This window comes from Metarhizium brunneum, chromosome 2 (genome assembly GCF_013426205.1).
Source record: "Metarhizium brunneum chromosome 2, complete sequence".
NCBI lineage: Eukaryota > Fungi > Ascomycota > Sordariomycetes > Hypocreales > Clavicipitaceae > Metarhizium > Metarhizium brunneum.
In genome coordinates, this window is record NC_089423.1 from 1,662,156 (window position 1) to 1,688,326 (window position 26,171).

Sequence of the window (26,171 nt, forward strand, 5' to 3'; positions counted from 1 at the left end):
TTTGCCCTTGTCTGGACGGTGTGGTTCGAGACTCTTGATGACGCAAATACACCAGAGCATGTATGCATGATACCCCTGTCATTGAACATCTTTCTGTTGCGCAATTGCTTCCATTGTGGGCGCGTCATTACTATCGTCACTGGATAAAATTGCATTTAAATTAGAAATTAATGCATAATGTAATGCAATTGCTTTGCTCACCACATTTCAACCCACTTGTTACTCGTGTTCAAAAAGGAAACCATCACGATTGCATTAGTCGCAGAGTTATTCTCTACGGGAATTCTACACACACACCATTTCTTTTATACATTCCCAGCCCGGCCCAAATATCATGAAACAAACCGCCTTTGACATGCCCACGCCATTATTTTGGTGGAAATTCCCTTTTCTTTTAATATATGGCATAGCTACAAGCCATAATGTGATAGATGTGTGTTTTGAGAGGAGTTTTGTTTGCGTTCGTCACCACGAACGAAGAGTGCCCCAGCGTTCACTCTCTGCGTCGCAGGATATAGCATGGACAACCCCGCTTAATCACTGATTCTCCAGTTATCGAACCATCTCATATAGCTATACTGCTGGTTGGGGCCAACCATTCCCCAGCAGACAGGCATGAAGAGGACGTAGAGACCAATGATGACAGCATACAAGACACCATATGTAGTGCCCTGGATAATCGTATTGCGGTTTCTGACGGTCCAATCCACAAGAAAGCCAAAAGTAAGGATGGCAAAGTACAGAGCCGGATAGTAGTGGTGCACGTAGGTGACACGAGCCATGATGACGAATGGCAAGTAGTGTAGGAACCAGCCAGCAACAGGGTAAATGCCAGAGTAGTGGATTTGGTCAATTTCCTTATTGTTTAGGTCGGCGAAGCCGCGTTGCCATCTCAAAATGTACCACACCACAACAAGGCCAACAATGCCGATGCCGATGGTGGAGCCCCAATAGACTAGAGGGTTTCCGAGAAGGAAGTACTTGACAATGTTGTCATCCCAGCCACACATGCGAAGGCCAACGTGCAGAATGGGCCACTGCCACCACTTCGAGGCAAGGTCGTCCTGCTTGTCAGGGTCGGGAACCAGAGCATTGTTAGATGTCATCATGGCAACATTGAGATGAATAAAGTCGTGGAAGAAAGGAGACTTGTAGACACCAGGGTCACCGGCAGGCAGTTTGTCATTCCAGTGGGCCTCAACGTTCCAATGGGTGTATGCATCACGAGGGTTGTTCTCCTTGGTGCAGGAAACCTCGATCTGCTTGAAACCCCACTGAGGAAGGTTTTTATTGGTGCCCTTCAGATAGCAACCCAAAACTTCGTGCTTGAGGCGGAAAGCCGTGGTCAGAGTGCGGATTCGGCTGCGGTCTCGGGATGCAACGTCTCGGACAACCTCAACCTTCCAGTGATCTTTTTCATCGCCAACAGTAAGGTTGCCGTAGGAAGAGACTTCCTTGTCGCTCTTGGACATTGGCGCAGCGATGTCGTGGGAGTGCAGGTTACGTCCGGTCTGGGCGTGGATCAAACGGATGATGGTACCGTCGCCGATGAATCGAAGATCCGGGGACTCGGCGTCGTAGTCAGGCTCCCGGCGGTTGGGATAGAAGAACCAGTCGTTGTTGGCATCCTTGTGATGGTAGCAAGTGACTTGCTGTTGCTGAGAACCTTCAGGGTATGTCTGGACGTGGGAGTGAAGCAGACCGCCACCATAACCCATATTTTTGATAGTAGCACGAGAGCCGTAGGCAATTTCTAATGGGCTGTTCTTTCCAACCTCTGTGCCCTTCAGGTTAGCCTGGAAAAGAGAACTCATTTGGGCGTCGCCGGGACCAGTGCGATCGAGGATGGCGAAGTGAAGGGCGAAGGAGAGGAGGTAGATGAGGAAAGGAACGACAATCAATCCAACAACACGGGTGCCAACATGAGCAGTCAGGGTCGTCTAAATGATGTTAGTGAGTACTGAAGGCGGACTTGGAAAGAATAAATGAGCGATTCAGCTGGGGCTTACAATCGGCATCTTGGTGTTACCAAATTTGTTCCACAAGTCCTCAATAGTGTACAGGCCAACAAGGGCCGTGACAAATAGACCAACCAGCTTAACACTGCAGACACAACCAATGCTAAAACCAGTCATGAAGAGCCAGAAGAACCACTCAGGCTCGAAACTGTTGTGGCGCTGATTGTGGAACTTGGCCCAGCAAAGGGTAGTAGCCACAGTACCGCAGAGCAGCATCGAATCGAGGAGGATGAAACGGCTAATAGTGGTGTATGAGTTCTCGCAAAGGACCATCAGTGTAACAAGCCAGACAGCAGGTCGGCGGAGGTTAAGTTCGCGGGCGGTGTAGTAAGCCATGGGAATGCAGACGATGCCAAACAAGGCATTGAAGGCACGCATAAAGGTATAATTGACATCCTCGGGGTACTTGTCGCCAGATTTGAACTCGAAAGATCCATTGTATCCACCAAGAACACCAGACAATCCAACAAGCATCTTTCCAAGAGGGGGGTGGACATCGAAGTAGTATTCATGCTTGATGTAGTAGCTGCCGAATTTTCCAAAGCTGTGATTCCCCAAGGTCAGCAATCATAGCTGGGATGAAGAACGCGGCAGAAAGCTACACGGAACAAACTTACTGAGCCTCATCCCAGGTAACAATGTCGCTCAGACCAATCTTCCACAATCGTGTAAAGAATGCGAGGGCCGTGAAGATGAGCGGAGCGATGATGTGTTCCCACTCAACGAAGGTGTCAATAAGGTTCTTTTCTGCCTATCTTGATGGTCAATTTTCAATCCGCCGTGAGCATCTTCAGCATACAATCATCTTCTGCTTCGGTCTCACCTTCTGAGCTGCCTGTTTCTTGTTGTCCGTGGGCTGGGGTGCAACGGGAGCTGGAGTGCCGTTATTGACAGGACGCTTCCTCAGCCCCTCGCCGACGTCAGCGCCGGAGGCGACGGCGGCCTTTTCGCCTGCCATGGTAAATGGATTGAAATAAAGCCTATAAAAATTCGACGCGACTCATCCGGCGTGGAACAGGGAGAAGAGACACTATCGGGCGATGGCAAGCCCAAAGTGCCAATTGTGTTTTCGAAGCGAAATGGGAACAAGGTATTGGGTGACGGTGGCCTCGAGGAAGAGTAAACGACGGGACGAGCTAGGAGAACTCAAAAAAAAAAAAGATAAAAGGACGCCCGTTGACCAACGACGGCAGGCTCGTCGTCAATGGGAAAAGAATAAAAAGACCCGAGAAATAAGGGGGAACCGATGCTCAGGAGATGGCAAGGTTACCAAGAAGGGCAAGGAGAAGGGCAAGGAGAAGCCAAGCTGGCATTTGATGTCGAGGGCAATTCTTAAGAATACGATTGCGCGCCCCCTGGCTGGGTGCGGCTACACGGGCGACACGAATTTGGCTGAAGCCAACATTGAAGCTAGTTGCTGGGGCAAGTACCTACTTTAGGCGTGCACATGCAGCACTCGAGCACTGGAGCCCCCCAGACATCACAGCTGAGTGCGCCGAAAATGCCACACCTGCTCCGGTGCTTGGACAAACTGCGGGCAGCAAACAAGGCGGTCCAGGGAAACATGCAGCGAACCAGAACCCTTGCTGAACGCGTGGCTCCAGAAAAGGCGGGTCTCTAGGCTTCAGGACACCGATATCCAGATCATGTTCCCAATTAAAGGCCGGCCCTTGATGGTTCCTGGATGCCGTCTTGGTGCAGTAGCGGGTCCTGAGCTGCACTAAATACCTGATGAGCACTGGACAATGAAGCCATCAGCACGGAGTACCCCGTGCATACATAGATTTCGGATGCTTTGGCGGGACGAGGTGAGACGTTGACGCGCAGGGTTTACGTTGTATTCTACAGCTGCTTCCGGCACGGTCCAATCACAGGCCGCGATGTGCCAGAGCAACATGGATCGATGGATTCAGCTTGCCGAAAACAAGACTGCATCGCGGACAGACAGGGCGACGACTCTAGAACACGGACAGACATGGTTTAGCAAAGGGTACGTTCGTCGTATACTCCATAGAGCTGTCTAAAATCGTTTGCATCGCCAAACTTTTAAGTTTTTCTTCGAACGACGGATTGTCGGCGGAATGGGGCACCAGCCAACCCCTGTGCGCTCTGGTAAAAGTACCTGGGTACTAAGCAGCCTACGGCGTAGAGACGGCACGCTTGGACATTGAGTGGACACATTATCAGATGGAGTCCTCGATAGCGCACAAGGGATCCCCAGGCAGAGATGAAGAACAAGGCCACATCCTCCCGCCGTGCCCTTGAGCCCATGGGCTACATTCCCTGCGCTTTTCTCTGAATACTTAGCATGATACTTACTGAACAATTGGTTGATTAAAGACTGACGACTTCAGAGCCTGGGTGCATCCAGATATCGTCGACTTCTCTCGGGCGATCAAGGGGCCTACCAGAACCATTGAGACTGTTAGTGACTGCCATCCAAGGCGCCCACCGCCATCAATCGACGGCCAGCCTCTTCCCTCAACCGACAAGGTACCACCCGACGCCGCTCGGAATACGATCCATGTTATGTCATCCAGTCTCCTCTGTCCTATGTACTTTATGCTTGCAAAACCAGCCTGGAAGTGCCAGGCGTGCAATACGGAGAACTCAATACAGTCTGTGGGAGAACATATCGCCCACCAACAGGTATACGCTAATATACTGTAGTATAATATAGTGCGCGACGCGATAGCCAGGTACTCGATCTGGCTGGTTGAATACTTTTTGCCTCCCACATGCACTGTACATGTATGTACTTGAGTTTGGTACTTAAGTACTCAAGTAGTCTGTGCATACTTAAGTACCTATCCCTCTAAGTAAGGGACCTCTAAGTACAGTAGTAGTCGGTCGCTATCCCGCCACCTCCAGCCCGCTAGAAGCCACATAAACCAGCTGCTATGGAGCTGGTGACGAAACAGCGGAACTCCAGAGCGCTGAAGCACATGATTTGATACGTCGCAGCAAATGTCGACCCAGGCCCTTCCTCTGCTCTCGTCGCATTGTCTTGTGCTTCACGTACAGTTCCCTCTCACGTGTTCAAAGACCGATTTCTATTCCGAGAGGAGAGAGGACGAAAATTTTGCCCGCAGCCCACTTCCAACCTCTCTACCGTCCATCACACCGAACGGCCCTCGCTGCTCTCTGCCTTCCCGCGGCGGTGGTTCCCCAACACCAGAGTGCGGCGAAACTCGATGTCTTCTCTCGTGTCCGACTTCATTATTAACCCCGTCCTACGCCAAGCTCGCCGCTTTTCTGAGATATCACGCACGACTGTAACTGGCGAGGACCATGAACCGACTCCTCCGTCGGATCCTGATACAGTGAGCGACTCCGGCACTGCCGGGGGCGTCCTGCGTGAAGCACTTGAGCAACTTGAGACACCCGGGGAAGAACCCATTGCGAGGCGGCCAGAGACACCCCGATCACCGGCCGTGAGCACATCGACGCAGGAAACCAGAGTGGCAGACGCCCCGGAAACTCCTCCATCAGTTGACAATACTTCCCATGACCACTTGGGGTTTCCTCTGTCCCCGAGGAGGGGTCGAGCGATCCCCGAGGATGACGGAATGCACGAGTTGAGGAGACGCATTCAGGCCATAAATTCTGAAGATGCCCCTTCAGCTGAGAAAGCCAGGCGCATGCATGAATTACTTCTCGAAGGCTATCGGGCTTCGCAGGTTGCCAACCGCAGAAAACCTACACCCCCTATGGAGGAAGAATCATTGGGCCATCAATGGGGGCCTTCAACCTCCCCAGGCCCGTTGGAGTCTCTAAAATCATGGTATAATCACGCTACCGATCAACCCTCAACGGCGGACAAGTTCATCCTCAGCGACGGCGACATCGCCCCGACTTTTGCGCCGATACGTCCTCGTAAGGGCTCGGATGTAGAGCTGCAAGGTCAAGGTTCCACGACGCCACCCGAATCTCAAGCGCCGCTGGGATGTCAACACTATGAACGAAACGTCAAGTTGCAGTGTTTCACATGCAAGAAATGGTACACTTGCAGGTTTTGCCACGATGCTGCTGAAGACCACAGCCTAGTTCGGAGGGAAACGAGAAACATGTTGTGTATGCTCTGTGGAACACCCCAAAAGGCTTCTGATATGTGCATCAACTGCGGCGAAGTTTCCGCCCACTATTACTGCAATATTTGCAAACTGTGGGAGAATCGAAAGAGCAAACCAATCTACCATTGTAATGACTGTGGTATCTGCCGCCGAGGGCTTGGTCTTGGCAAGGACTTTTTTCACTGCAAGGTAAGCATAAAGCATGCCTTAATCTGGACGTCATCACATTTGCTTATTAATTTCAAGACCTGCCGTGCGTGTATAACCACGTCTATTCAGAGCTCTCACAAGTGTATCGAGAGGTCCACTGACTGCGACTGTCCGATCTGCGGAGAGTATATGTTCACGTCACCCAAGCCAGTGGTCTTCATGACATGCGGACACAGCATACATAAGAAGTGCTATGACCAACACATGAAAGTCTCATACAAGTGTCCAATCTGCAATAAGAGCCTAGCCAACATGGGAACCCAATTTCGCAATCTAGATGTCGCCATTATAAACCAGCCTATGCCTCCAGAATTTCGAGATACGAAAGCGACTGTCCTCTGCAACGATTGCTCTGGGAAATGCACTGTTCCCTACCACTGGCTTGGCCTGAAATGCTCGATATGCCAGTCATACAACACTGTGGAGTTGCAAATACATGGGCAAGGCAGCCAGGAACTTCAAACCGCCGCGGAGAGAGCTGAGGCAGCTGCAAGCGCGCAGCAGCCCTCACCCGACATTCAACGCCCGGCCATGACTCCTCCAGCGACTTCATCCCGAGCAGCGACTTGGATTCCAAACAGAAGACGGCACTCATCACACGGAATTGAGCTTCAGCACCATGCTCCGGATAGGTTCGCGCGATCATTATCACCCCTTGAATCAGGCATCGACTCCCACCTTGCTCAAATTGCCGCTAATATCGACTCCGATGACGATATTTTGGGGCTCTGGAGAGGGAATAGGAGCCAAGATCAGGCCGAGGATGAAGATGAAGATGATCTCAGTGAAGAAGAGTCCGATTCCGATCTGGACAGTGACGGTATCAATAGTGCAGATGAGGATGAGGATGAGGATGATGACGACGACGACGACATTCTTCTCATTGGACACAGGTGAAGAGTTTCGCAGTGTTTTATCAAGCAGCCACGAGAAACGATCATATACCGACAGCAGTGTGTATTTTTGGGGTTCAGCATGACATTTGGAGTTGGGGGGTTGCTTTTCAATCAGGTCTTTGTATTCATGTTGGAATTAACGCAGCCTGGCGCATCGTGGTATTCATTCGCATTGCAAGGAACAGAGGGAACAAGCGATCAGAGTGAGCATTGGGAACTGCATTCTACAAATAGCATAATATCATATATTCATATCATTAAAATCAAGCTCATTGTCCCAAACTCCAACAATATCTGATATATATTGCCCTTGAGGAAATGACACTTCATCGCGTCATGTAAATCATGCCCGTCTGCCAGCTACTTGCCTCTCAACACCCTGAGCCTCCTGCCTCAACTCTTTGATTACTCCCTACAAACACACCAAGGTCAGTTCTCCGGTGCATAAAAGGACCCGCATCCTGCTCTTACCGCCAGGGCTTCAGGGTTGACGCCCTTTTCGATCATTGACACACAGATCGATATGGCTCTTCTATCCAGGTGGCAGTTCTACCGACGTGTTAACCTTGCAGCCGGGGAGATGAAGGAAAAGAGGAAGGCAGCAGACCAGGAGGGTGGATATTTCATGGAGAATGTCAACTGCTTGCTGGGCGGCCGCGCGCTTGTCGGGCTCGGGTTTCCTGCCTGGCTCCGGCATGGCGAGTTAAATGTTGTTGATGGTGGGAGGTTTGAGATTGGGCCATGTGGTGGGGAACGCGGTGGACGCGGTGGGTTTTCATGGGTATGGATTGATTGTATGGCAGAGCAGGTATTACCCTCCAATATCTAACATGTGCTGGGCGGATGACTTGTATAGATGAGAACATCCCAATAGGATTCAACCGAAGGTGGGCAATTCAGTACTTTCAGAAGATTCAAACAGACCCTAGCAAAAAACATCGCCCCGCGCGTAGCCCAATATACCCAAACACAGCCCAGAATGTCTCCAAACACCACACAGCATGCAAACATGGCCGATCCGATACATTAATCATTTAATCATTGAGAAACAGTTTTGACTATGACTTCATAGCCTCCACAAACAGCTCCCTCATCCCCTTCAACAACACCACCAACTCTCTACTCTCATTCACCTTCTCCAGCACCCTCTCCACGTCGTCCCTCTCTAATTTCGGCCGACAGTGCTTGACATCGTAATCTCTCGAGCTCGTCACCAGCTCAAACCACGCCTCTCTCTCCCAGTTCTTCTCATCGATGTGCGTATACACAAACTTCAGCCGGTCAGCCTGCCCCGCGCCCTCGATCCGCAAGCACAAGTTCGTTATCCAAAAATCCAGCTCCGGCACGTTGAACCTCTGCTGCGCCTCTTGCTGCGCTGCGTGTGCTCGCTGGGCCGCAAGCCGCGATTCTATCTCTGCTTGCGTCTGGGCGATTTGCTGTTTGAGACTGTCTCGAGTAGCGAGGTGGGCATCGCGCTGGGCGGAGAGCGAGGCGATGGCGGCTTCCATTTCTCGCGTTTCGGCGTCTTCCTTTTCGAGAGTCTGTTGGTAGGATACCGTCTTGACCTGGACAATTTCGATGTCTCTTTTCTTCATGCGTTGGTCCTCTGTTTCGTCAAGTTAGTTGGGGCCTGCTGTTTGATGACAAGCACACAGGTCTTCGTAGGGAAATCGTCGTACCTTGAAGCTCGACAACATTGATGCGGAATTTGTTGCGTTCTTCCAACACTCTTTTTCGACCTTGTTCGATGAATTCGTCAAACTTGGTGGTGAATTTGGCCATGCGATCCCGCAAATCGTCGAATCCAAAATTGATGCTTGGGAGAGAGTCCACGACGGATGGCCCGACGGGGGCCATAGTTGGCCGGCTACCGCTGGCAGAGAATGAAGGTTCGAATGCTGTAGCCATTTCTGTTGTGCGCGTGCGTGTTTCTCCTCGTCGTTTTAGTTTCGAATTGCTGATTGAGGTGTTGCACAATCTCTCAAGTTGACAACTGGGTGCTTGGATGTTTACCTTGTGTGGGCTGTTGCTGGGTCGACGCGACTGCCAGATTGTGGCCAATCTCGCGAGGCGCAGTCACGTGCACCGTCTTCAAGAACAACTTCAAACTCCAACTGCTTCTTTTTTTTTGCCCATGAGCACGTTGCTTCAAAACAAAAGGCAAGGCGTCGCCGTTTTTTTAATCCTAATGATGAGCTGAAATGCGCCAATATCGATGGCTCCGAATTTTAGGATTGTCGGGTCATTGGCAGAGTTGTATCCGGCATCGAAGCAGAAAGTCTCAGAGTCTTCAACTGCCTTGTGGAAAGAACGCCGGGTCCAGCAGAGATGGCTATTAAACTCCCACCCCGAAGTCTTTGTAGGGGGTGCTACAGATTTGGGTGATTATCTGAAAGAGGATATGGAACGATTTGAGAAATCGGAAGACGGCGATAATGACGGACCTCTTCTTGCTGTGGGCGAGATGAATGATGTGCGAGCTCCCCCCAGGCTCAAGGGAACACCACTGTTGGCAGTGGCCACCGGAGAATCCGGTGCACGGCTACGGCTGACGAGGATGGACGAGTCTCAGTGGCGGTGGGGTGATAACAAGGATGCGATTCTCAATCTCTCAGTTGTTGACTCTATACATCAGGAAGAGGAGACGATATGGCCAGGCGACGGTTTACCCATTATGAAGATCAAATTTGCTACAGCATACTGGCAACAAGGCTCAGTGCGATGGCTTCTGGTCCAAAGCCAAACTTCCGTTACCATCTTGTGTCCTGAGTATCATCGAAATCCACAGCCAGATAGCGGGAGATCGAGCTCTCGGTCACAGCCGCCGTCTTTTATTGCGCCAAATCCTTTAGTCACACTACATCATCATCAGACAGGTGGCAATGCCTTCTCTGATGTTTGCTTCAACCCGCCGTCCGTTGGATCTCCGCCACAAATAGCCATCATTGACGAATGTGGTTATTGGACTGTTTGGAGTCTACAAGGTACTTGGCAAGTAGCCAAGAAGACCCTTCGGCTGTCTTTGTACAAGTGCGGCCACATATGTGAGGGTGTTCTTGGAACAATCCCAAGAGTGTGCAGTTATCAAGCCCAGAGGCATGGCATGCTACAAATTGGACGAACCGATGGAGACGATTCGCCGCATGTCACCACCAGGCGCGCGGAATATATCAGACAGAGTCTTGGTCATTCCCAACATGTCTTGGTGTGGAACTCGGAACGCATCTCCCTCGTGGACCTAGAAAGCGACTCCGTTTCGCCACATTCAGACATTCTCTCAGCACAGTCAAGAAAAAAGCCAATTTGTATTCTCGACGTTCAAAAAAGCCCAAGCAACGAAAACCACGTATTCGTCCTGACCACTCGTCAGGTGATCTGGCTAGATGTACTTCCCGAGGGTACAGAGCCCAGAACTATCGCTCAACCGAAAACTCTACTCGCTTGCTCTCATGTCGGCTTTTGGAATACAGACTGCAAGATGTCTGTTTGCCAGGTGTCAGAAAACAAACTAGATGGCAGCATGGTCTTTGTTTTTTCACCTTTTGCAGATCAGCTGACCGTGTACTGGTTCAACTTTTCTTCAGATACGGAGCTCCCGCAGTGGCACCGTCACATCACTTCTTTGTCCGCGCGAAGCAAAGAGAGGTCATTAAGCAAAGCGCAGTCTATTAGGGTGCAGCCCGCAGAGCTTGAGTTATCGGCTGCAGGCGACGAACCTGGGCCAGGGACGGAATATGCCCATGCAGACACAAAGTTTTATCAGATCACCGTCCTCGATAGAGACTTGGGTGTGCGATACTGCATATGCACCTCCTCCATTGATCCGTCGCTCGAGGTAAGTCTGCCTACATTCCGTATTGGTTGGTCCAAATCAGCCAATAGTCGACGCTGGAAGCGGAGGAGAAAACGTTTCTTGCACCACATGACGAAAGCCTTCGTGCTGCCCGACAGCGTGACGGACAACGACCTGGATTCTGTGCTTCAGAAGCAGAAATCCGGACCAAATGATGACGACACCTCTGGCGAAGTCACGCTAAACGAGGCTCGGCCTGTGCTGTTAAAATTTGGCTCCATAGCTCAAACAATTACGTCACATCTACAAGCTGCGATTTCTGAAGGCGAGAGCGGTCTACCGATGCAGTTGATTGACGCTGTTCAGCGTATAATCGAGCATGGTATAGAGGATAACTCTTTGCCTCTTACATCGTGGTGGGTTCGACGGCTCCGGGTTCTGCATTGGGGCAAATATACTAATATAAGCTGCAGGATACAGATAGTTTCGACGCTCGACAAACCGCTCGTCTATGGGGACCCTGGCGAAGGGATGGAGGCCGAGATTGAAGGTCTACTGGGTAGCGCAGATGAACATGTGGTTGTGACGCAACTGAGGAGACGATATGCAGATGAACCACCAGGGTCTCTTCTTGGTTATCCCTTGTTAATGGAAGAACTTTCTGAACTGTGGCTCACTGCGGTAGCAGACTCCCTGCCAAATGAGATGCAGACGATTCGAAAAATCTGGGTGGCGGAGATTGCTAGGGACATATTCTTGTCCAGCTACGGCGTCATGGTGCAGAATGTCCCCCTCATGGGACCGAGCGGTTACGATCTTGTGGAAGAGAGCCAAGTGGACAGTTTCACGCCACGTTCTTCCAATCAAGTACCGTACTCCAGCCAAGCAAGTGCCTCATCATCGCAAGCATCTGTTTTGGCAGATGATGTTCCCGATGCTGCCTTCCAGCGACTCAAGCTTCTCGCACCGACCATCAAACAAGGGACGCTAGGTTCGCTCAAACCGCCCAAGGTTCTTTCCTACTGGCCTACAGAGCGTGGTATCGACACTGAAAACTACGTTTCTAGTATCGCGGTTGCAACAGAGGAGAAGTTCTCTCATGCCAAACGGCGTCTGCAGAGAATCGAAGCCAAGAGAAAGGCACAGTCTGAAAAGTTCAAGCGCCCTGCGTTCATGCGACAAGGCTTCCCAGCCAGCGATGGCCTGGGCGAAGATGCCTCGAGTATGGACATGCGACCACCCCCAGTGCAAGTAATGTCTAGTCAGCAGCGCATGCCAGACTCGTCGCAGTCTTTTGGTGTTCCGGGGCCCTCGGTGACAATGAGCCAGCCGGTTTCTGGTGCTTTTGGAGATAGAAAGAAGGTTAAGAAGGGGAAAAGGAAAAGTGGATTCAGATAAGGCGGTTTGCATACTTGTTTGTTAAGATACCCGGGCGTTTATAGATGGTTTGAAGGAAATTGACAGCAAATAAATATTTCTGACCTTGGGTTTTCTGTGCCAAAGTTTTCCCACACCATAGGCCGTGGATCGAAAAGCGAGTCCAGGTTTTCTTGAAAACAATTTACAAGACTCGTGGCTGAAATCGCTTGCCATGCCCCCAGATATTGCGCCATACCACGAGATGCTGGATCAATTAGCGAATGCATGGCGTTAGGACAACATAGATGACCACTGAATGAAGACTAACACGCGGCGAGTCCCAATGTGGCTGCAGCAGCAGTGACAGACCATCTGCCGCAGGGTTTAAAGGAGCGTGAATCAAAACTGCGGCTGTAGCTGTATTTGATAAACTGTCGGCGATAAAACAGAACCTGAAAATATGTGGACTGTAAGATCCAAGTTGGGTCATGTCTATAGTTATACTCACAACCATTATCCCGGCCGTAACAAACATCGTCAACTCGGCGGGGCATTCTCTCACCTCCACCATCAGGGCCTCTTACTCTCTCCATCTCATCCAACCATACCCATCACCAGGAAAGCTATACATCGACCTCCCATTCTCAGAGTAGACAGCTTCACTATTCACCACGTGGAACACACTGTCAGACCTGGGCAGCACCATGTCCCACTGCCACGACGAACACGTCGGTCACGGCGCGCACGACCACCACCATGGCGACGAACATGACCACTCAGACGACATCACCCCAGCCCTGCAGTCGTCGCTCTACCAGCAAATCAACTTTGATGAAATCACGACACTCAATGAGTCGACACGAGACGCCGGCAAGGCCATCGTCAAGAAGACGTGGGCAGAGAGACTAAGTGCCGAGCCAGAGCTAGCAAGCGATGCCGATGAACAGCTGCTCATGACTGTACCGTACGTTTCCTCTCTCACCACCAGCAACACTCGATCTTCTCTGTATTTCACCTTGGTCACCAAACCCAGTCTACTTCTTTCCTTTTTTTCTTTTTTTCTCTTTTTTTTCTTAGCATACAGCTGACAAAAACGCAGCTTCGCGGCCCAAGTCAAACTCCACTCCATCCTCATCCGCACATCCCCATCCCTCTCTGCCCCAAAAACACTCCATCTCTACGTCAACCACGACAATCTGGACTTTTCAACGGCAGAAGACATGGATCCAGTGCAAAAGATTGAGCTCTCCCAAACGTCTGACGTGCAAGAGATTCCCGTCAAGAGGGCGCTGTTTGGCAGAGTCCAGCGGCTGGTGCTATTCTTTATGGATAATTTTGGGGATGGCGATGAAGATGTTTCGCGGATTAGTTATGTTGGATTCAAGGGCGAGTGGACAAAGCTGGGCAAGGCGCCGACAAACATTTTATACGAGGCCGCGGCGCAACCGGGGGATCACAAAATCAAGGGGACCAGTGTGAATCAGATGGGAAGTGGTATTGGGGGCAGAGGGCCGGGCGTGTAGATTGTGAAGCTATTCAAGGGTCAAAGTTACTGGTTCTGGATCATCACGAAAACAAATTATAGAATTTGACATTCCCCGTGGCTTTACAGCCTGCCACCTTATGGCTGCACCACCTTGGGGAAGCTCAAGTTGCTCAACTATACAGAACCTTGACCTCTCAAGTCAAACGACCTACCCTGTAACCCCACCGTCGTCAGCATCATCCGTAGAATACCCGACAATCAAGAAGCACTCAGAAAACTCCACAGCCGCGAAACATCATATCCAGTCCAATTCCTCCATTGGCAATATCGCCAACACAACACACACGGTCATGCCGCCCCGCCTCTCATTAAGGGTGGCCTTCCCCCGGCCATCGGCCGTAATCGCCAGCCATGCACCACGCCGCTTTCTCCTCCCCCTGACCGCCCAGCGCGGCATTCAATACGGCTGGTCAACGGCACCACCACGATCCAAGCACCGACGCTTCAACCAGCCCAGTGCCGGCCTACCCGCGCCCACGACGGGCCCTGCGGCCGCCCTGAAGCGGCGGGAGAACACAACCCCCCTCCGAGCGGGCGTGCTCGCCACCAAGAAGGGCATGACGAGCATGTTCGTCGGCAAGACGCGCATCCCCTGCACGGTCCTGCAACTCGACCAGGTGCAGGTGGTCGCGAACAAGACGAGAGAGAAGCACGGATACTGGGCTGTCCAGATTGGCGCCGGGTCACGACAACCCCGCAACGTGACCAGCCCGATGCTGGGATACTACGAAGCAAAGGGGATAGCACCAAAGAGCCAACTGGCCGAGTTCACGGTCCGCGGCACGGAAGGCCTCCTGCCCGTCGGCTCCCAGCTGCTGCCGGACTGGTTCCAAACCGGGCAGATCGTCGACGTCCGCGCCAAGTCCCGCGGCATGGGCTTCGCGGGCGGCATGAAGCGCCACGGGTTCGCGGGCCAGGGGGCGTCGCACGGCAACTCCAAGAACCACCGGACGATCGGCACGACCGGCCCCTCCCAGGGAAGCGGCAGCCGCGTCCTCCCGGGCAAGAAGATGCCCGGGCGGATGGGCAACGAGTGGGTGACTGTGCAGAACCTCAAGGTGATGAAGGTCGACAACGAGCTGGGCATTGTGCTCGTCAGCGGCGCCGTCCCGGGGCCCAAGGGCCGCGCGGTGAAGCTGCAGGACGCGAAGAAGCGCAAGGCTCCTGCGCTGCCGTACCGCGAGAGGGTCCTGCGGGAGATGCTGGAGCGGCATCCTGGCGGGGAGGCGCAGCTGGAAGCGGCGAGACAGAGACACTTGGAGATGAAGGAGCAGCGGCAGTCAAAGGCGGCCGAGCTGTAGGATTTGCAATGTCTGGAAGAAAGGGGGAGGAGGGGGCCATTATGAACTGAAGTGGACATGTATAATATATAGATACACCAAAGCCTTTTTTTTCAGTACTGTACAAGTTACTGTAGCAAATTATATTGTACAAAAATATGAGATGCTTCCATTTGCGCCCCGTCTCAAAACAAACAAAAAAAAGTGATTGATAGACGCTCACTATATGCTCTCATCGACTCCAAGCTCGGCCTTGTCGCCGCCTTTCCCACCACGGGCCAATCACTTGTTCAGCGCGCCCTGCTGTCGATATCCCCTCGTGGCATGCAGGTCGTCTTCTTCCATGGCGGCGAGCCCGTCATCGCCCAGCAGCCCTCGGAACGGATCCCCCCCTTCCAGCAGGTCAACCCACTCGCCGTCGGCCGTGGTCAGGCTCCACTCGGTCGTTTCAAAGAGCGACCTCGACGACGGGCGGTGGCTGGCGAAGCGCATCGTGGCCCAGCCCCTGGTCCCCTTGACGGTGAAGTATATGTTGATCCGGCCCTGCATCTGGTTCATCTGGCCCCTGATCCAGGGAATCTGGTGCTTGAAGTAGATGTCGTCGCCGAGGATGGCGCGGGCGCGGGCGTTGGTGCGCAGGGCGTACAGCGTCGAGGACACAATGGGCGACGACGTCTTTTGGTAGTTGAAGATGGAGATGGAGCAGACGGACACGATGGCGAGGAAGATGGGGAGGGTGCGGCCCCAGCGGAAGCGGACTTGGCTGATTTCTGCGGGCTGGTTAGCATCTTGCACCGAGGGGCTGGCGAGACGGGACGAGGGGAGGGGGGTCGTGGTGCGGCCGTACCTGGGAGCTCGCGGTCTGCTCGGCGGGACATGAGAGGTCCGTCACCGGGTTTCGGGGCAGGCGTTATCCATCTTCGTTGGACGGACCGGCTGCTGGTGGACGGGGAGGGAGTCGTCTTGCAGTTGCGCAGGGAGGCGGCGAGCCTGCGCTGGACTAGGCGCGAGAGCATGGTTGTGTGGGTGATGTGGGAGGGTGAGGTGAGGTGAGGTGAGGTGAGGTGATGTCGCTGCGTGGGAGGTTTTTTGAGCTGGTCTGGTGGGTTCGAATGTTCCACAGTGCCGACTCGGTACAGGGATGCGGCGTGTGTCTTGGACTCTTATGCTCGCCGAGGAAAAAGAAGAGGGACAAGACATGAGACATCTCGAAACTACATACATGGCTAACACGTTTTATTTCATCAAATGGTCTACAGAGACGCATCAAGCTTGTCTAGCTCCATGCAGCCATGAATTCCTAACAGTCCCGATGCCAGCCGATGCCATGGGAGATTGGCTGACGGTGCGGGTGTGAATGACGGGCATGAGTATGTTGTGACGGGTTTGCGTGAGCTGGGCGGTGCTGGGAGTAGGTGTCGTGAATTTTTTTTTTCATTTCTTTTTTTTTTTTGATATACATATTTTTTCTCTGACGGGTATAGGGTGGGTGTGTCGTGATGCGTGGGTTTGGTACAAATTGAAAAGTTTGGTGGTGCACAATACTACCAAGTGCCGAGACTGGACCCTGTCTGGGTGAATTAAACAGCGCGGATTGATGGACTCTTGCTGGCATGGCATGGACATGAAGCTAGCCAGGTCAAATAGCCCCAAAGGAAGATGCAAGTTCAGACGAAACATGCACATCGACAACCCGTGACCCGCATGTCTCATCGCCTCACTTTCCCAGACCTAAACACCAAGAAACACCCTATAAATATCACGAACCCATAGCAACACAAGACAAGAACAAGAAACGAAACCAAGTTACACTAATGTATTTTTTTTTTTTAAAAAAAAGAAAAAACACAAAACCTCAGTCAAACACAGGACACCACCATGCACCACCTCACCACACCCTCAACAAATCACAAAAGTCCAAAAAAGATAGCAACACCTGGTGTCGATCCAGGGACCTACGGGTTATGAGCCCGTCGCTCTTCCACTGAGCTATGTTGCTTTGAACACCTGTTGTTGGAAACAGACGAAGCAAATGTGGCATATAAAGGGACCCAGTCTGCTGCTCCGCGTCTTCGGAGACCATTGTGAGTCATACTTGTACGCACCGGCACCCACAGATGGAGCCAAGTGGGGCTCTACGTGTTTGCTCAAAGAGAACAAACAGCAAATTGCCCCATTAACACGCGTTTTTTTCATATTCGACACGGAGTAGCCCGCGCTTTTTTCTTTCCTCATAATTTTTGCACAGCTGGTTCCTGTTTTAGGTGGATCGGAGGAGCGTTTGACAGGGGTGTATGCGGGGTGTCGCGTGCTGTTTACCGCCTCGCGTCTAACTGCATACGGAATACGGTGTGCGGAATACTACAGTTAACTGGCATAAAAGAAATTCATAAACATATGCAAAAGATGGATTAATTCCAAAGCGCAGGAATTGCACACGCATGTAAATCCTAGTCTTTATTTTCTCGACATGCACTCGTGTCATTGAGAATCGGAGCCGCTAGGTATGTATATTGGTATCTCTATTGTACAATAAATGTGCCCAGTCATTTCGCAAAACAAGTCGTTATCATTACGGACGTTTCCTTCTCTTCCGCCCTCCCTGTATAAGTACGTCGCCGAGACTATATAGTGCCCAGATGTATGAAATATGCACGAATGATTTTTTTAAAAGGAAAAAAAAAAAGAATAAACGAGACGATCTTTATCCCCCCCATCACTCTTCTAGCCGAGCTCCCACGACTCGCCCCAGAGCTCATTCAGGTTGAGGCCAAGGAGTTCCAGACTTGGATCCATGTTAAAGGGCTGTGCTTGATCGCCCACGCCAATCATCCATGCTGTTGCAGGGGCCGTAGTTGGGTCTACGGGCACGGTTGGGATGGAAGGTGGGAATATAAATGGCGTAACAGACTGGGTTTCCAATGTTAGCAACTTTTTGTATACTCGGTAGAATCCAAAGAGTGAGTGGGTTCTCGTATAATACATCATGGGAGAGACATACCTTGGGCCGGTCAGGCACTTCTAGGCCGGGGCTGGGCCCCAGGCCAGGCGCAGAGAGGGTCGTGGCGCCGCTGATGGGCGTCTCGGGCATGTTTTCAGATGGCACGGGGGGTTCCTGGTTTGCCAGCAGCCTGTAGTGGAGGTTGACGAAGCGCTCTGCAGACGTCGACTTGGCCACCTCGGTAGTTTTGGTGCCCAGGTGCGCTTCGAGGAGTCCGAGGGCGGCACACATGATGGAGTAGCCCCATGGCTCGTTATTGCCGCACCGAAGGAGGCGGTCTTCCTTCATGGCGATGCACTTCTCAATGAGCTTGAGAGTGTGGTGCGAGTTGATCATGATCATGTTGGTGGACCCGCGTGGCTGCAGCATCGTCACGCTGCAGAGGTTGATGGCCGTGGTGAGGGCGTCTTCCCGCAGGAAGTTGAGAGACCGGATGCCTTGCTCGTAGAGCTTGTCGTGGAGCAGCACAATGTCACGCGCAGCGTTGTAGTAGATAATCTCCGAGTATTGGTACTTGGAGTTTTGCTTGCGCAGCTTCAGGTACGGCTGGTGAAGCGGGATGATGTACTGACGGAGCTGGACGTGGAGGAGGGTGTAGGCAATCAGGGGGTTCTTCTTCTCCTTGGAGCCCTCCATGTTCATGTCCCACGAGGGCAGCGCGTCAATCTCCTGCGTCAAGTCATTCGTGTATCGAATCACTTGGTCGTAGTCAATGTCCGACAGCGGTCCCGTAAGCAGACGGCTGAGCTCCAGCCGCAGTGGCAGACTCTGTCGAGACAGGTTCTGGAACGAGCTGAAGGTGTACTCCTTGGCCAGCTTGGATGGCGGCAGCGTGGTCGTCTCCTCGTCAAAGTCCTCGTCGTCCAGATTCCTCGGGGCATTGGTGTCGTAGTGAAGCTGGCTGAGCAGGGTGGGCAGGCCGTGATCAAACGACGCCTGCATGTCGAACTCCTGCACCGTCGTCCATATCCGCCTGCGCATTTCCTGATTGTACACGGTGATCTTGCCACCCATGTGACTGGGCTCCCGATGAAGGCCAACAGAAATACCATCTTGGATGAGAGCGCCGGAGCTGGTCCAGAATCTCTTCTTTTTGATGGTGTTGACTCGCTTCCCCAGGTATAAGAGGCAGGCAATCTGGAAGTGAATGAGCTTGCGGTGCTTCTGGCTCTGCCGCGACAGCCATGCGTCGCACGCCCATATCCATTTCTCAGCCCAGTGGCGCGCATTGGACATCATGCCGATGAACTTGAGGCTGTCGTGGGTATGCACACAACTGGTCACCGCCATCATGGCCAGAATTAGGGCTGTAAATGCCGCATATCGCTGCTTGCTGTCGGGCTTCCAAAACTCGGCATATTCCTTGCGGAAAGTGGGAATGTGCACAATGCGGTGAATCTGCTCAAACTGGTCGAGGTACACGGAAACCAGGGCGTCCGTCTCCTCCTTTGTGGGCAGCAAGGCCTCGAGTTCCGGGTCCTGCTTCGCGAACAGGGCCTCGCGATCCTCCATGCGACGCTTGCGATCTTTGCGATCGTGAAGAATGACCGGCCTGAGCCACTCATCGGCCGTCTCTCTCATGAACGGACACAGCCCAGTCAGTTCCACAAAGGCCATGCTGGCATTGTGAGGGCCGAAATAGCGAGTCCTGAAGCCCTTGCCGCGGAAGAATCGAAGCTCGCCCTTGTCACCGCTCATGCTGCCGGCCTCGATGCATTCCTGCACGTCGGGCCGCGGCACTCCCTCAGTCTCGGCCAGGTTCTCATCCTTCCTGGTCGCCGGTGAGTCGGTGGCGGCGACGGTGCTGCCATCGAATGAGCCGGTGCCGCCAGGTCTGACGAGGTGATTTTTGAGCTGTGCGATTTCCAGCTCCAGCCTCCGAATCCTCTCATGGTCCTCTCTCGACGTGAAGCCGGACGGGCCGTCACCGCCGCCAATTCCAAAGCGGCGCGAATCCAGCTGCGCAAAGGGCGGCGGAATGCCGGAGGAGGCGTTGACGACCTCGCCGTTCCGGGACTCGTAGCTGCAGCGGTCCGGGGTGCCACTCTTGATGCACCGCTCACACGGGAAGCCTCTGTCGCATGAGAGCTTGCGGCGCCGACACTCGAGACAGCTCAGGCGGACGCGCTGCCGCTTGCGCGCCGGTGGTTGGTCGCCATCACCGTTGCTGCGCGAACCTGCGTCGGATTCCGGGGTCTCGCTTCTCTCAGGCATTGTGTGTACTCTGGATGCACGAATGCGTGTCGGAGTTACGACCTTGCGGCCAAGCTTGGAGCGAGTGCTTTAAAATGAGGAGGGGGGCTTTGGGCTTGTAAAAGGAATCTTTATCAATCTGATCTGATAAAAACTGGTGCAGAATTTTGCCCGCGAGCCTGTTTGGGATAAACACCGAGCGGAAATACGAGGGCGGTCCAAGAAATGGCCGTTGGTTGGGGTGAGAGGTGGGCTGACTCAGCGTCCTGCAACGGCGTCGATGGCCTCGGACTTCCGAAGCGCACGATGACGAGCCAATGAAGATGCGAAGCTCAGACGCCGAGTTGGTGGCGGAGCAGGGGCCGAATTGGGCGTTGGAAGTATGTAGTAGTAGTTGTGTACGTACAATCCCAGGAACATTTGTTTCCACAGGGGAAACAAAGACGGATCTCTCGGTTTAATAAATAGACGCACGTTGGCCTGCGTGTGTCATTGCAAGCCGCACCACGTTTTGACAACGTTTCCCACAACAGCAGCGGCAGGGTCCAGTCCAACTCGTGGCTTACGAACGGCCGCGCAGACAGGTGAAGCTTTGAAATGCAAACGTTGGACTAGCACGCGTCTGGTATACGCCGTTCCCTTCTTCGTTTTGTTTAGTTTTCTCCTTTTAGCAGAAGCTAAATACAAAATCGAAAATACGTGGTCCTTTTCTCCCCCCCCTATTCACCCAGCTGCAAAGTGTCTTCTTCGTCTTCATCCTGGCGTGCCATGCCCATTACAACCAGACTTGATCAATGTGTGTCTGCCAACCACCTTGAAACCTAGGCGTTGAGTCATAAAATTGCGGATCTTTCGGGGATCCAGAGAATAAATATGGCCGATTGGAAGGCTGACGGTGTCAAGGGTCCGGGCATCGGACAGCATCAGCGACGCCAAACGCCGATTGAAGGCGTGCAAGTGTGCGGCTTTTGATGGCGCCAGCACGGCCCCATTCACGCGAGGTACATGGCGCCCCCCGCGGCCTCTGCGCGCCAAAAAGGTATCCTCTCGCGTCACTGATTGATAAGAATCCGCATCGCCTCCCCGAGAGCGGACCCCTCCCTTCCATGCTTCGGTTCGCTTGCCGAAAATGGTCTCATAATGCCGGCAACAGCCATTCCTGACCGAAAGCGAAATTATCGCGACAGGGATGGTGGGCATTTCGCTTCAAGTTCTTCTCGCTTTGTGGACCCGTGTATGGGACTGTTGAGGAGCTGCACGAGGTCGGGGTGGAGATGATGGTCCAAGGTGTGACTGATTGATAAGGGAAGCATCCACACCGGCTTCATTTTTGTGTGCGCCTCGAAACGCATGGCCGCTGTGCCAAGAGGCCAACAAGATGAGGGGGACGCTGAGGGACTTGTTTTATTGGGGCACTTTTGATCTTGGCTTGGACTATTGTATTCCACGACAGGCAGCCTGGCTCACCTGTGATGCCAGTCAACCCGCCACAGCTTTTTCTCGAGCATTGATATTGAGTGGCACCCCCTCGCTTTTACACGATGCTCGATAGATCGAAGGGCATGAAGATTTTGCGGTGTGGTGGATTTATTACCGCGTGTCCAGGGCCACGTTTCGTGCGTTTTTAACCCCTTAAAATTACTCAAGTTTTTCGTTTTTCTTTTTCTGCCGCATGCATGGCCGTTCCAATGGTTGTTTGCCCGAGAGCATCATGGACTGTGCATGTATGTACATATATCAAGTCCACTCGCGGGTGGGAGTCGGCACAAAACGCCAGAAAGATAGATGCATGCACATCTGGAAATGCATTCACAAAACTCAGAGGTAGGTTACTACATGTATGTATTTACGGAGTATCAGGCGGGCCGTCACGCCGTAAGCAAAATTACTTTAGTAACTGCTACCGGTACCTACTGCAGCCATCCTAGTCCACCGCGACCGTCCTCGTGCTCTCTGCATTACCGGCTTCATGTCCATTGTGCATTTCAAGTGCCATCTCCTTGCTTAATTGTTCCTCTGCGTGGGATACTCCGTACGCGGTACCAAATGACCACAATAGAGACCAGTTTCATCCCGTCACGACCATGCACATAGCCTGCACATGTGCACATCCTGCACAACCTGCACAGCAAACCAGACGGCATCGGTGCTTCTGACAATCCCGTCCCGCGGCACCCCACCACCTTTCAAATGTGATTTGCTTGCGTGAGTGCCGGGGTGCCCAAGCTTCAGAGCTTCCCACATCACTTGTTGATGCCTCATGCCACCAGACTTGTCTCACCTCGTTACCTCGTTCCCTCGGCTACAGCTCTCCGTCTCTTGACATTCTCTCTCTCAGCCAAAAACACCGCCGTACCGACGCCGTAGTCTTCTTACAGACTCCAAGCATTGCCGAGTTGCCAATCTTCGAATAGCTATCCGTCGCAATGGCTGCTCCCGCCCCCGCAGACCAAGGTCTCCAAGACCGCATCCTCAGCCACATGAACACCTCTCACACGCGCGAACTCACCCATTACCTCCGTCATTACTGCGGCCTCACCCCGAGCCAGGCCCGGGGAGCCTCCCTGCGAGACGTCACCCTTCAGGGCATGCGCATCCGCGCCGGCGGTGCCGACTACGTTGTCCATTTCAAGCCCGCTTTGCAGTCGTGGAACGACGTGCGCCCCCGAGTCATTGAAATGGATGCCATTGCCCGCAAGAGCCTAGGCATCAGCGATATCTACATGACGGCATACCGCGCTCCTCGGGTCGCTGATGCTCTCGTCATGGCGTCCGTCGCTTTCTACTTTGTCTCCTTCCTCGCCCTGCCCTGGATCGTGCCCGGCTCTTCCATCTGGAGTATCCTCACTGCTTATTTCCCTGGTGGGCCTGAAATGTTCCGTTGGTCCGTCAAGCTTATTTTCTACCCCGTGCTTGCCATCCACTTGATTGAGCCTATGGTGCTGGATGCGACGAGGCTGCAGAAGCATGGTGTGGATAGGTGGTCCGGCCAGTGGTGGATGTGGGTAGTGAGTTGTTTCTTTGAGGGCCTCATGGTGTTTAAGAGGTTTGATAGCGTGATTGCTGAAAAGAGAGCCCAAAAGGAAGCGAAGAAGCATTAGGTAAGAGCCTGTATAGGAGGTGGCTGATGGGGACATGGATCATTTTCGTGAACATGTCCACGCTCGACTACCTGAGATTTGCTCTGTAGCTAATGCTCCGTCGTAGTGGCCACGAATGCTCATGGGGCCGAATGTATGCCGGTCTCAAGTTGCGTCATTTGCGGCCGCTGTTGAAGCGGCTGCCTACTTGCGAACCCTTCAAGGCGTAATGGATACTCTATAATTAACCTGGGCACCAGCTAGGGAAAGCAAGGAGGAAACTCCGATGATGTGGCAGAATGGCCTTGTCACAAGAACGGAGAGACTTGTCAGAATGAACCACATCCGGGCGCTGATGACGACCCTTGTGTGTGTTGCGGGGTGATGCAGCTTAGATGAATATATCCTCATCATCCTGGCGACCTGTTTCCTTTCCGCTCCCCATGATTGCAGTATCAAAACGAACGATTGGGCCGTTATGAGAGAAATGAAGAGAAAGCTCTCTACGCTTCTGGTCAAACAGCGAGGCACAGCCATGTCAATGCCATGGTGATTTGACCAGCAATCACCGCGTTCTTGCTAGGAGACCAAATCCATGTGTACATACTTCGTTTGTTCAAACCAACAACGTCGAAATATCACATCTATACTTGGAGCCGCGGATCCATCCCATGCAATACACCACCACCACAACCACCACAACACGTGTAAGACGACCAGCACAAACTGATGCTCATGACCAGCAGGGCCATCCACTCAATTGACCACTCGGGCCAAATGTCTTCATCCAAAATACTCACATCCCCGTGCGCAAAGCCAAGCCCAGGTACAAAAATCGTCATGATTGGCCCCTCGTCCCAAGTCGGGCTATGCCATTACGCCACGCTGACTGGCGCACTGCTTGTATACAGAACAACACACTCAGGCTTGACGGATCACACGCCAAAAAGAGGCCCCAACGTCAGCGAACACCCAGCACAGCCCAAACGGCAACAGCTGGTTCCGTACGCCAAAATAATTCCAGTTGGTAAGAAGCAGCCCGATTCAGCCAATTGGCGGCCGTGCCTGGTTTATTCGTCCATGTTTTTTTAGTTTTTTGGGACGTAAGGCTGGATGGCGCCGTTGGCCACATGCCTGTCGGCTTATACGCGATATGTGGAATCTGAGAAGGTCATGAGATGGGAATAGAATAAAAATAAGTATTCAAGATTGGGATGATGGTATTCTAAGACGCGTTGGAGGAATAAATAAAGGGGTTGTTATCCTCACTACCAGGTCCTTTTCATCACCAACTTCAACATTCAGCAAGCTCACTCCTACAGCCGTCTACACGTCCCAGCATACAACATACATATATTTCCATCTCTCCACAAGAGACTCACACACACAAAGATCCAAAAAAAAAAAATGTCTCTCAAAGCCATTGCAACCCTTCTTCTGGCGGCCGCCGTCTCTGCCGCCCCAGCACCCAGCAACACCTCCCCCAGCGACGCCACCAAGACCACCACCCTCACGGGAGTAACACACTCCGTCGTCGCCGGCCTGGGCGGGCTCAGATTCGACCCGGACAATGTCGTCGCCGAGATTGGGGACATTGTAGAATGGCACTTCCTCCCGCAGAACCATTCCCTCGTGCAGTCCTCCTTTGCCGAGCCGTGCAAGCCCCTGGCCGACGGGACCGGCTTCTTCCCCGGCTTCGAGTTCGTCACGAGCCAGGGCCAGGCGCCCAACGTCTTCCAGCTCCAAGTCAAGCACAAGAAGCCGCTTTGGTATTACTGCCCCCAGCAGAAGGGCAACCACTGCCAGCAGGGCATGGCTGGCGTTATCAACCAGAACTTTGATAATCCCCGCGTCAGCCTGCAGAGGTACAAGGAGGCGGCGGCCTTGACGGGCACGAGTGTCATCCCGCCCGTGAATAACGTTGGCAGGGTCATTCCCAACCCCAATCCCAACGGGGGGTTTTAAAGCATACAAAGTGGTGGGATGCGACGTGTTGGATGCATGGTGTGGCACTTGCCTCTCCCTTTTGTCGCTGGGATTCGGGGGCCTTGACATGTTGAGCTTTGCGTTTGTGGAATTTATTTGCTGAGCGTTCTACTTGTGCTGCAGAGCAAGTATCTAGACGTTGATCATTCATTAGACTTATACTAGATGATGGTGTATTCAAATTCCGCCTATTCAGTTGCTACGAGTGGCATTTTTGAAGAAGGGGTTCTCGGTGGAATGGCTCAGTCGTAGTCATAGTTGGACAAATAACAGAAGTGTTAGAACGCACGTAACTGATAAAAATCGAGTATCTCAATCGTCGGTGAACACCTTGTTGAAGTCACTCTGCCATTTTACCAAGCGTACCATATATCATCGACCCTCCCCCTGCGGCCTCGCGTTCGCCAACCTCTTCGCCAGGTATATAAACATAGAAAGACTTACTCCTATAGCATATTGCAGCCTCGTCACATGTCGCTTCTGGAAAGGCAATCCACCGTGAATGCGTCAGCAGCATAGCCTCGGGCACAAATGCTCTGGGCCCCTGTACAAGATATTTTAAGCCCAACCCTCAGGAACTTCTCCCTCTACACACTCGTCAACTGACAAATTATCTTGTGTTTTCTTGGAAGGATGTAGTTGGTAAGCACAGCTGCTAAATTCTTTCCAGATTTCTGTTTACAAGATGCTAACTTGCTTTCGCTGGGATAGGCTGCCCATTGTGTGGCTCCAGACT

The 26,171-nt window shown here is 52.6% G+C and overlaps 11 protein-coding genes and 1 non-coding gene across 12 annotated transcripts; 7 read left to right on the forward strand and 5 right to left on the reverse strand.

Annotated features, from left to right (window-relative positions):
- Nucleotides 1-533: 533 nt before the first annotated feature.
- PMT2 (Dolichyl-phosphate-mannose--protein mannosyltransferase 2) lies at nucleotides 534-2,976 on the reverse strand (the record flags this gene model as incomplete). Its single annotated transcript, XM_066130154.1, has 4 exons — nucleotides 534-1,940; nucleotides 2,010-2,562; nucleotides 2,636-2,769; nucleotides 2,842-2,976. 4 exons carry the CDS (start codon nucleotides 2,974-2,976, stop codon nucleotides 534-536), a joined length of 2,229 nt encoding a protein of 742 aa, XP_065986617.1.
- Nucleotides 2,977-5,212: 2,236 nt separating this feature from the next.
- On the forward strand, nucleotides 5,213-7,198 carry G6M90_00g034650 (uncharacterized protein; the record flags this gene model as incomplete). The annotated part of the gene is made up of 2 exons (XM_014691376.1): nucleotides 5,213-6,280; nucleotides 6,338-7,198. 2 exons carry the CDS (start codon nucleotides 5,213-5,215, stop codon nucleotides 7,196-7,198), a joined length of 1,929 nt encoding a protein of 642 aa, XP_014546862.1.
- A 342-nt stretch (nucleotides 7,199-7,540) lies between these two features.
- MZT1 (Mitotic-spindle organizing protein 1) lies at nucleotides 7,541-7,894 on the reverse strand (the record flags this gene model as incomplete). Its single annotated transcript, XM_066130155.1, has 3 exons — nucleotides 7,541-7,609; nucleotides 7,669-7,746; nucleotides 7,805-7,894. The coding sequence occupies 3 exons, from the start codon at nucleotides 7,892-7,894 to the stop codon at nucleotides 7,541-7,543; spliced, it is 237 nt and encodes a 78-aa protein (XP_065986153.1).
- A 361-nt stretch (nucleotides 7,895-8,255) lies between these two features.
- Nucleotides 8,256-9,105, reverse strand: G6M90_00g034670 (uncharacterized protein; the record flags this gene model as incomplete). The annotated part of the gene is made up of 2 exons (XM_014691377.1): nucleotides 8,256-8,803; nucleotides 8,877-9,105. The coding sequence occupies 2 exons, from the start codon at nucleotides 9,103-9,105 to the stop codon at nucleotides 8,256-8,258; spliced, it is 777 nt and encodes a 258-aa protein (XP_014546863.1).
- A 307-nt stretch (nucleotides 9,106-9,412) lies between these two features.
- Nucleotides 9,413-12,388, forward strand: G6M90_00g034680 (uncharacterized protein; the record flags this gene model as incomplete). The annotated part of the gene is made up of 2 exons (XM_066130156.1): nucleotides 9,413-11,406; nucleotides 11,464-12,388. 2 exons carry the CDS (start codon nucleotides 9,413-9,415, stop codon nucleotides 12,386-12,388), a joined length of 2,919 nt encoding a protein of 972 aa, XP_065986238.1.
- A 665-nt stretch (nucleotides 12,389-13,053) lies between these two features.
- PITH1 (PITH domain-containing protein) lies at nucleotides 13,054-13,872 on the forward strand (the record flags this gene model as incomplete). The annotated part of the gene is made up of 2 exons (XM_014691379.1): nucleotides 13,054-13,313; nucleotides 13,449-13,872. 2 exons carry the CDS (start codon nucleotides 13,054-13,056, stop codon nucleotides 13,870-13,872), a joined length of 684 nt encoding a protein of 227 aa, XP_014546865.1.
- A 313-nt stretch (nucleotides 13,873-14,185) lies between these two features.
- Nucleotides 14,186-15,196, forward strand: rplC (mitochondrial 54S ribosomal protein uL3m; the record flags this gene model as incomplete). The annotated part of the gene is made up of 1 exon (XM_014691380.1): nucleotides 14,186-15,196. The coding sequence occupies one exon, from the start codon at nucleotides 14,186-14,188 to the stop codon at nucleotides 15,194-15,196; it is 1,011 nt and encodes a 336-aa protein (XP_014546866.1).
- A 261-nt stretch (nucleotides 15,197-15,457) lies between these two features.
- Nucleotides 15,458-16,191, reverse strand: COA1 (Cytochrome c oxidase assembly factor 1; the record flags this gene model as incomplete). Its single annotated transcript, XM_014691381.1, has 2 exons — nucleotides 15,458-15,945; nucleotides 16,023-16,191. 2 exons carry the CDS (start codon nucleotides 16,189-16,191, stop codon nucleotides 15,458-15,460), a joined length of 657 nt encoding a protein of 218 aa, XP_014546867.1.
- Nucleotides 16,192-17,102: 911 nt separating this feature from the next.
- Nucleotides 17,103-17,174, forward strand: G6M90_tRNA00000050. Its single transcript has one exon. It is a non-coding gene; the product is annotated as a tRNA-Met (tRNA).
- A 725-nt stretch (nucleotides 17,175-17,899) lies between these two features.
- On the reverse strand, nucleotides 17,900-20,390 carry lepB_3 (Transcription factor lepE; the record flags this gene model as incomplete). The annotated part of the gene is made up of 2 exons (XM_014691382.1): nucleotides 17,900-18,085; nucleotides 18,177-20,390. The coding sequence occupies 2 exons, from the start codon at nucleotides 20,388-20,390 to the stop codon at nucleotides 17,900-17,902; spliced, it is 2,400 nt and encodes a 799-aa protein (XP_014546868.1).
- A 2,405-nt stretch (nucleotides 20,391-22,795) lies between these two features.
- G6M90_00g034730 (uncharacterized protein) lies at nucleotides 22,796-23,470 on the forward strand (the record flags this gene model as incomplete). Its single annotated transcript, XM_014691383.1, has 1 exon — nucleotides 22,796-23,470. The coding sequence occupies one exon, from the start codon at nucleotides 22,796-22,798 to the stop codon at nucleotides 23,468-23,470; it is 675 nt and encodes a 224-aa protein (XP_014546869.1).
- Nucleotides 23,471-24,856: 1,386 nt separating this feature from the next.
- G6M90_00g034740 (uncharacterized protein) lies at nucleotides 24,857-25,414 on the forward strand (the record flags this gene model as incomplete). Its single annotated transcript, XM_014691384.1, has 1 exon — nucleotides 24,857-25,414. One exon carries the CDS (start codon nucleotides 24,857-24,859, stop codon nucleotides 25,412-25,414), a length of 558 nt encoding a protein of 185 aa, XP_014546870.1.
- Nucleotides 25,415-26,171: the final 757 nt, after the last annotated feature.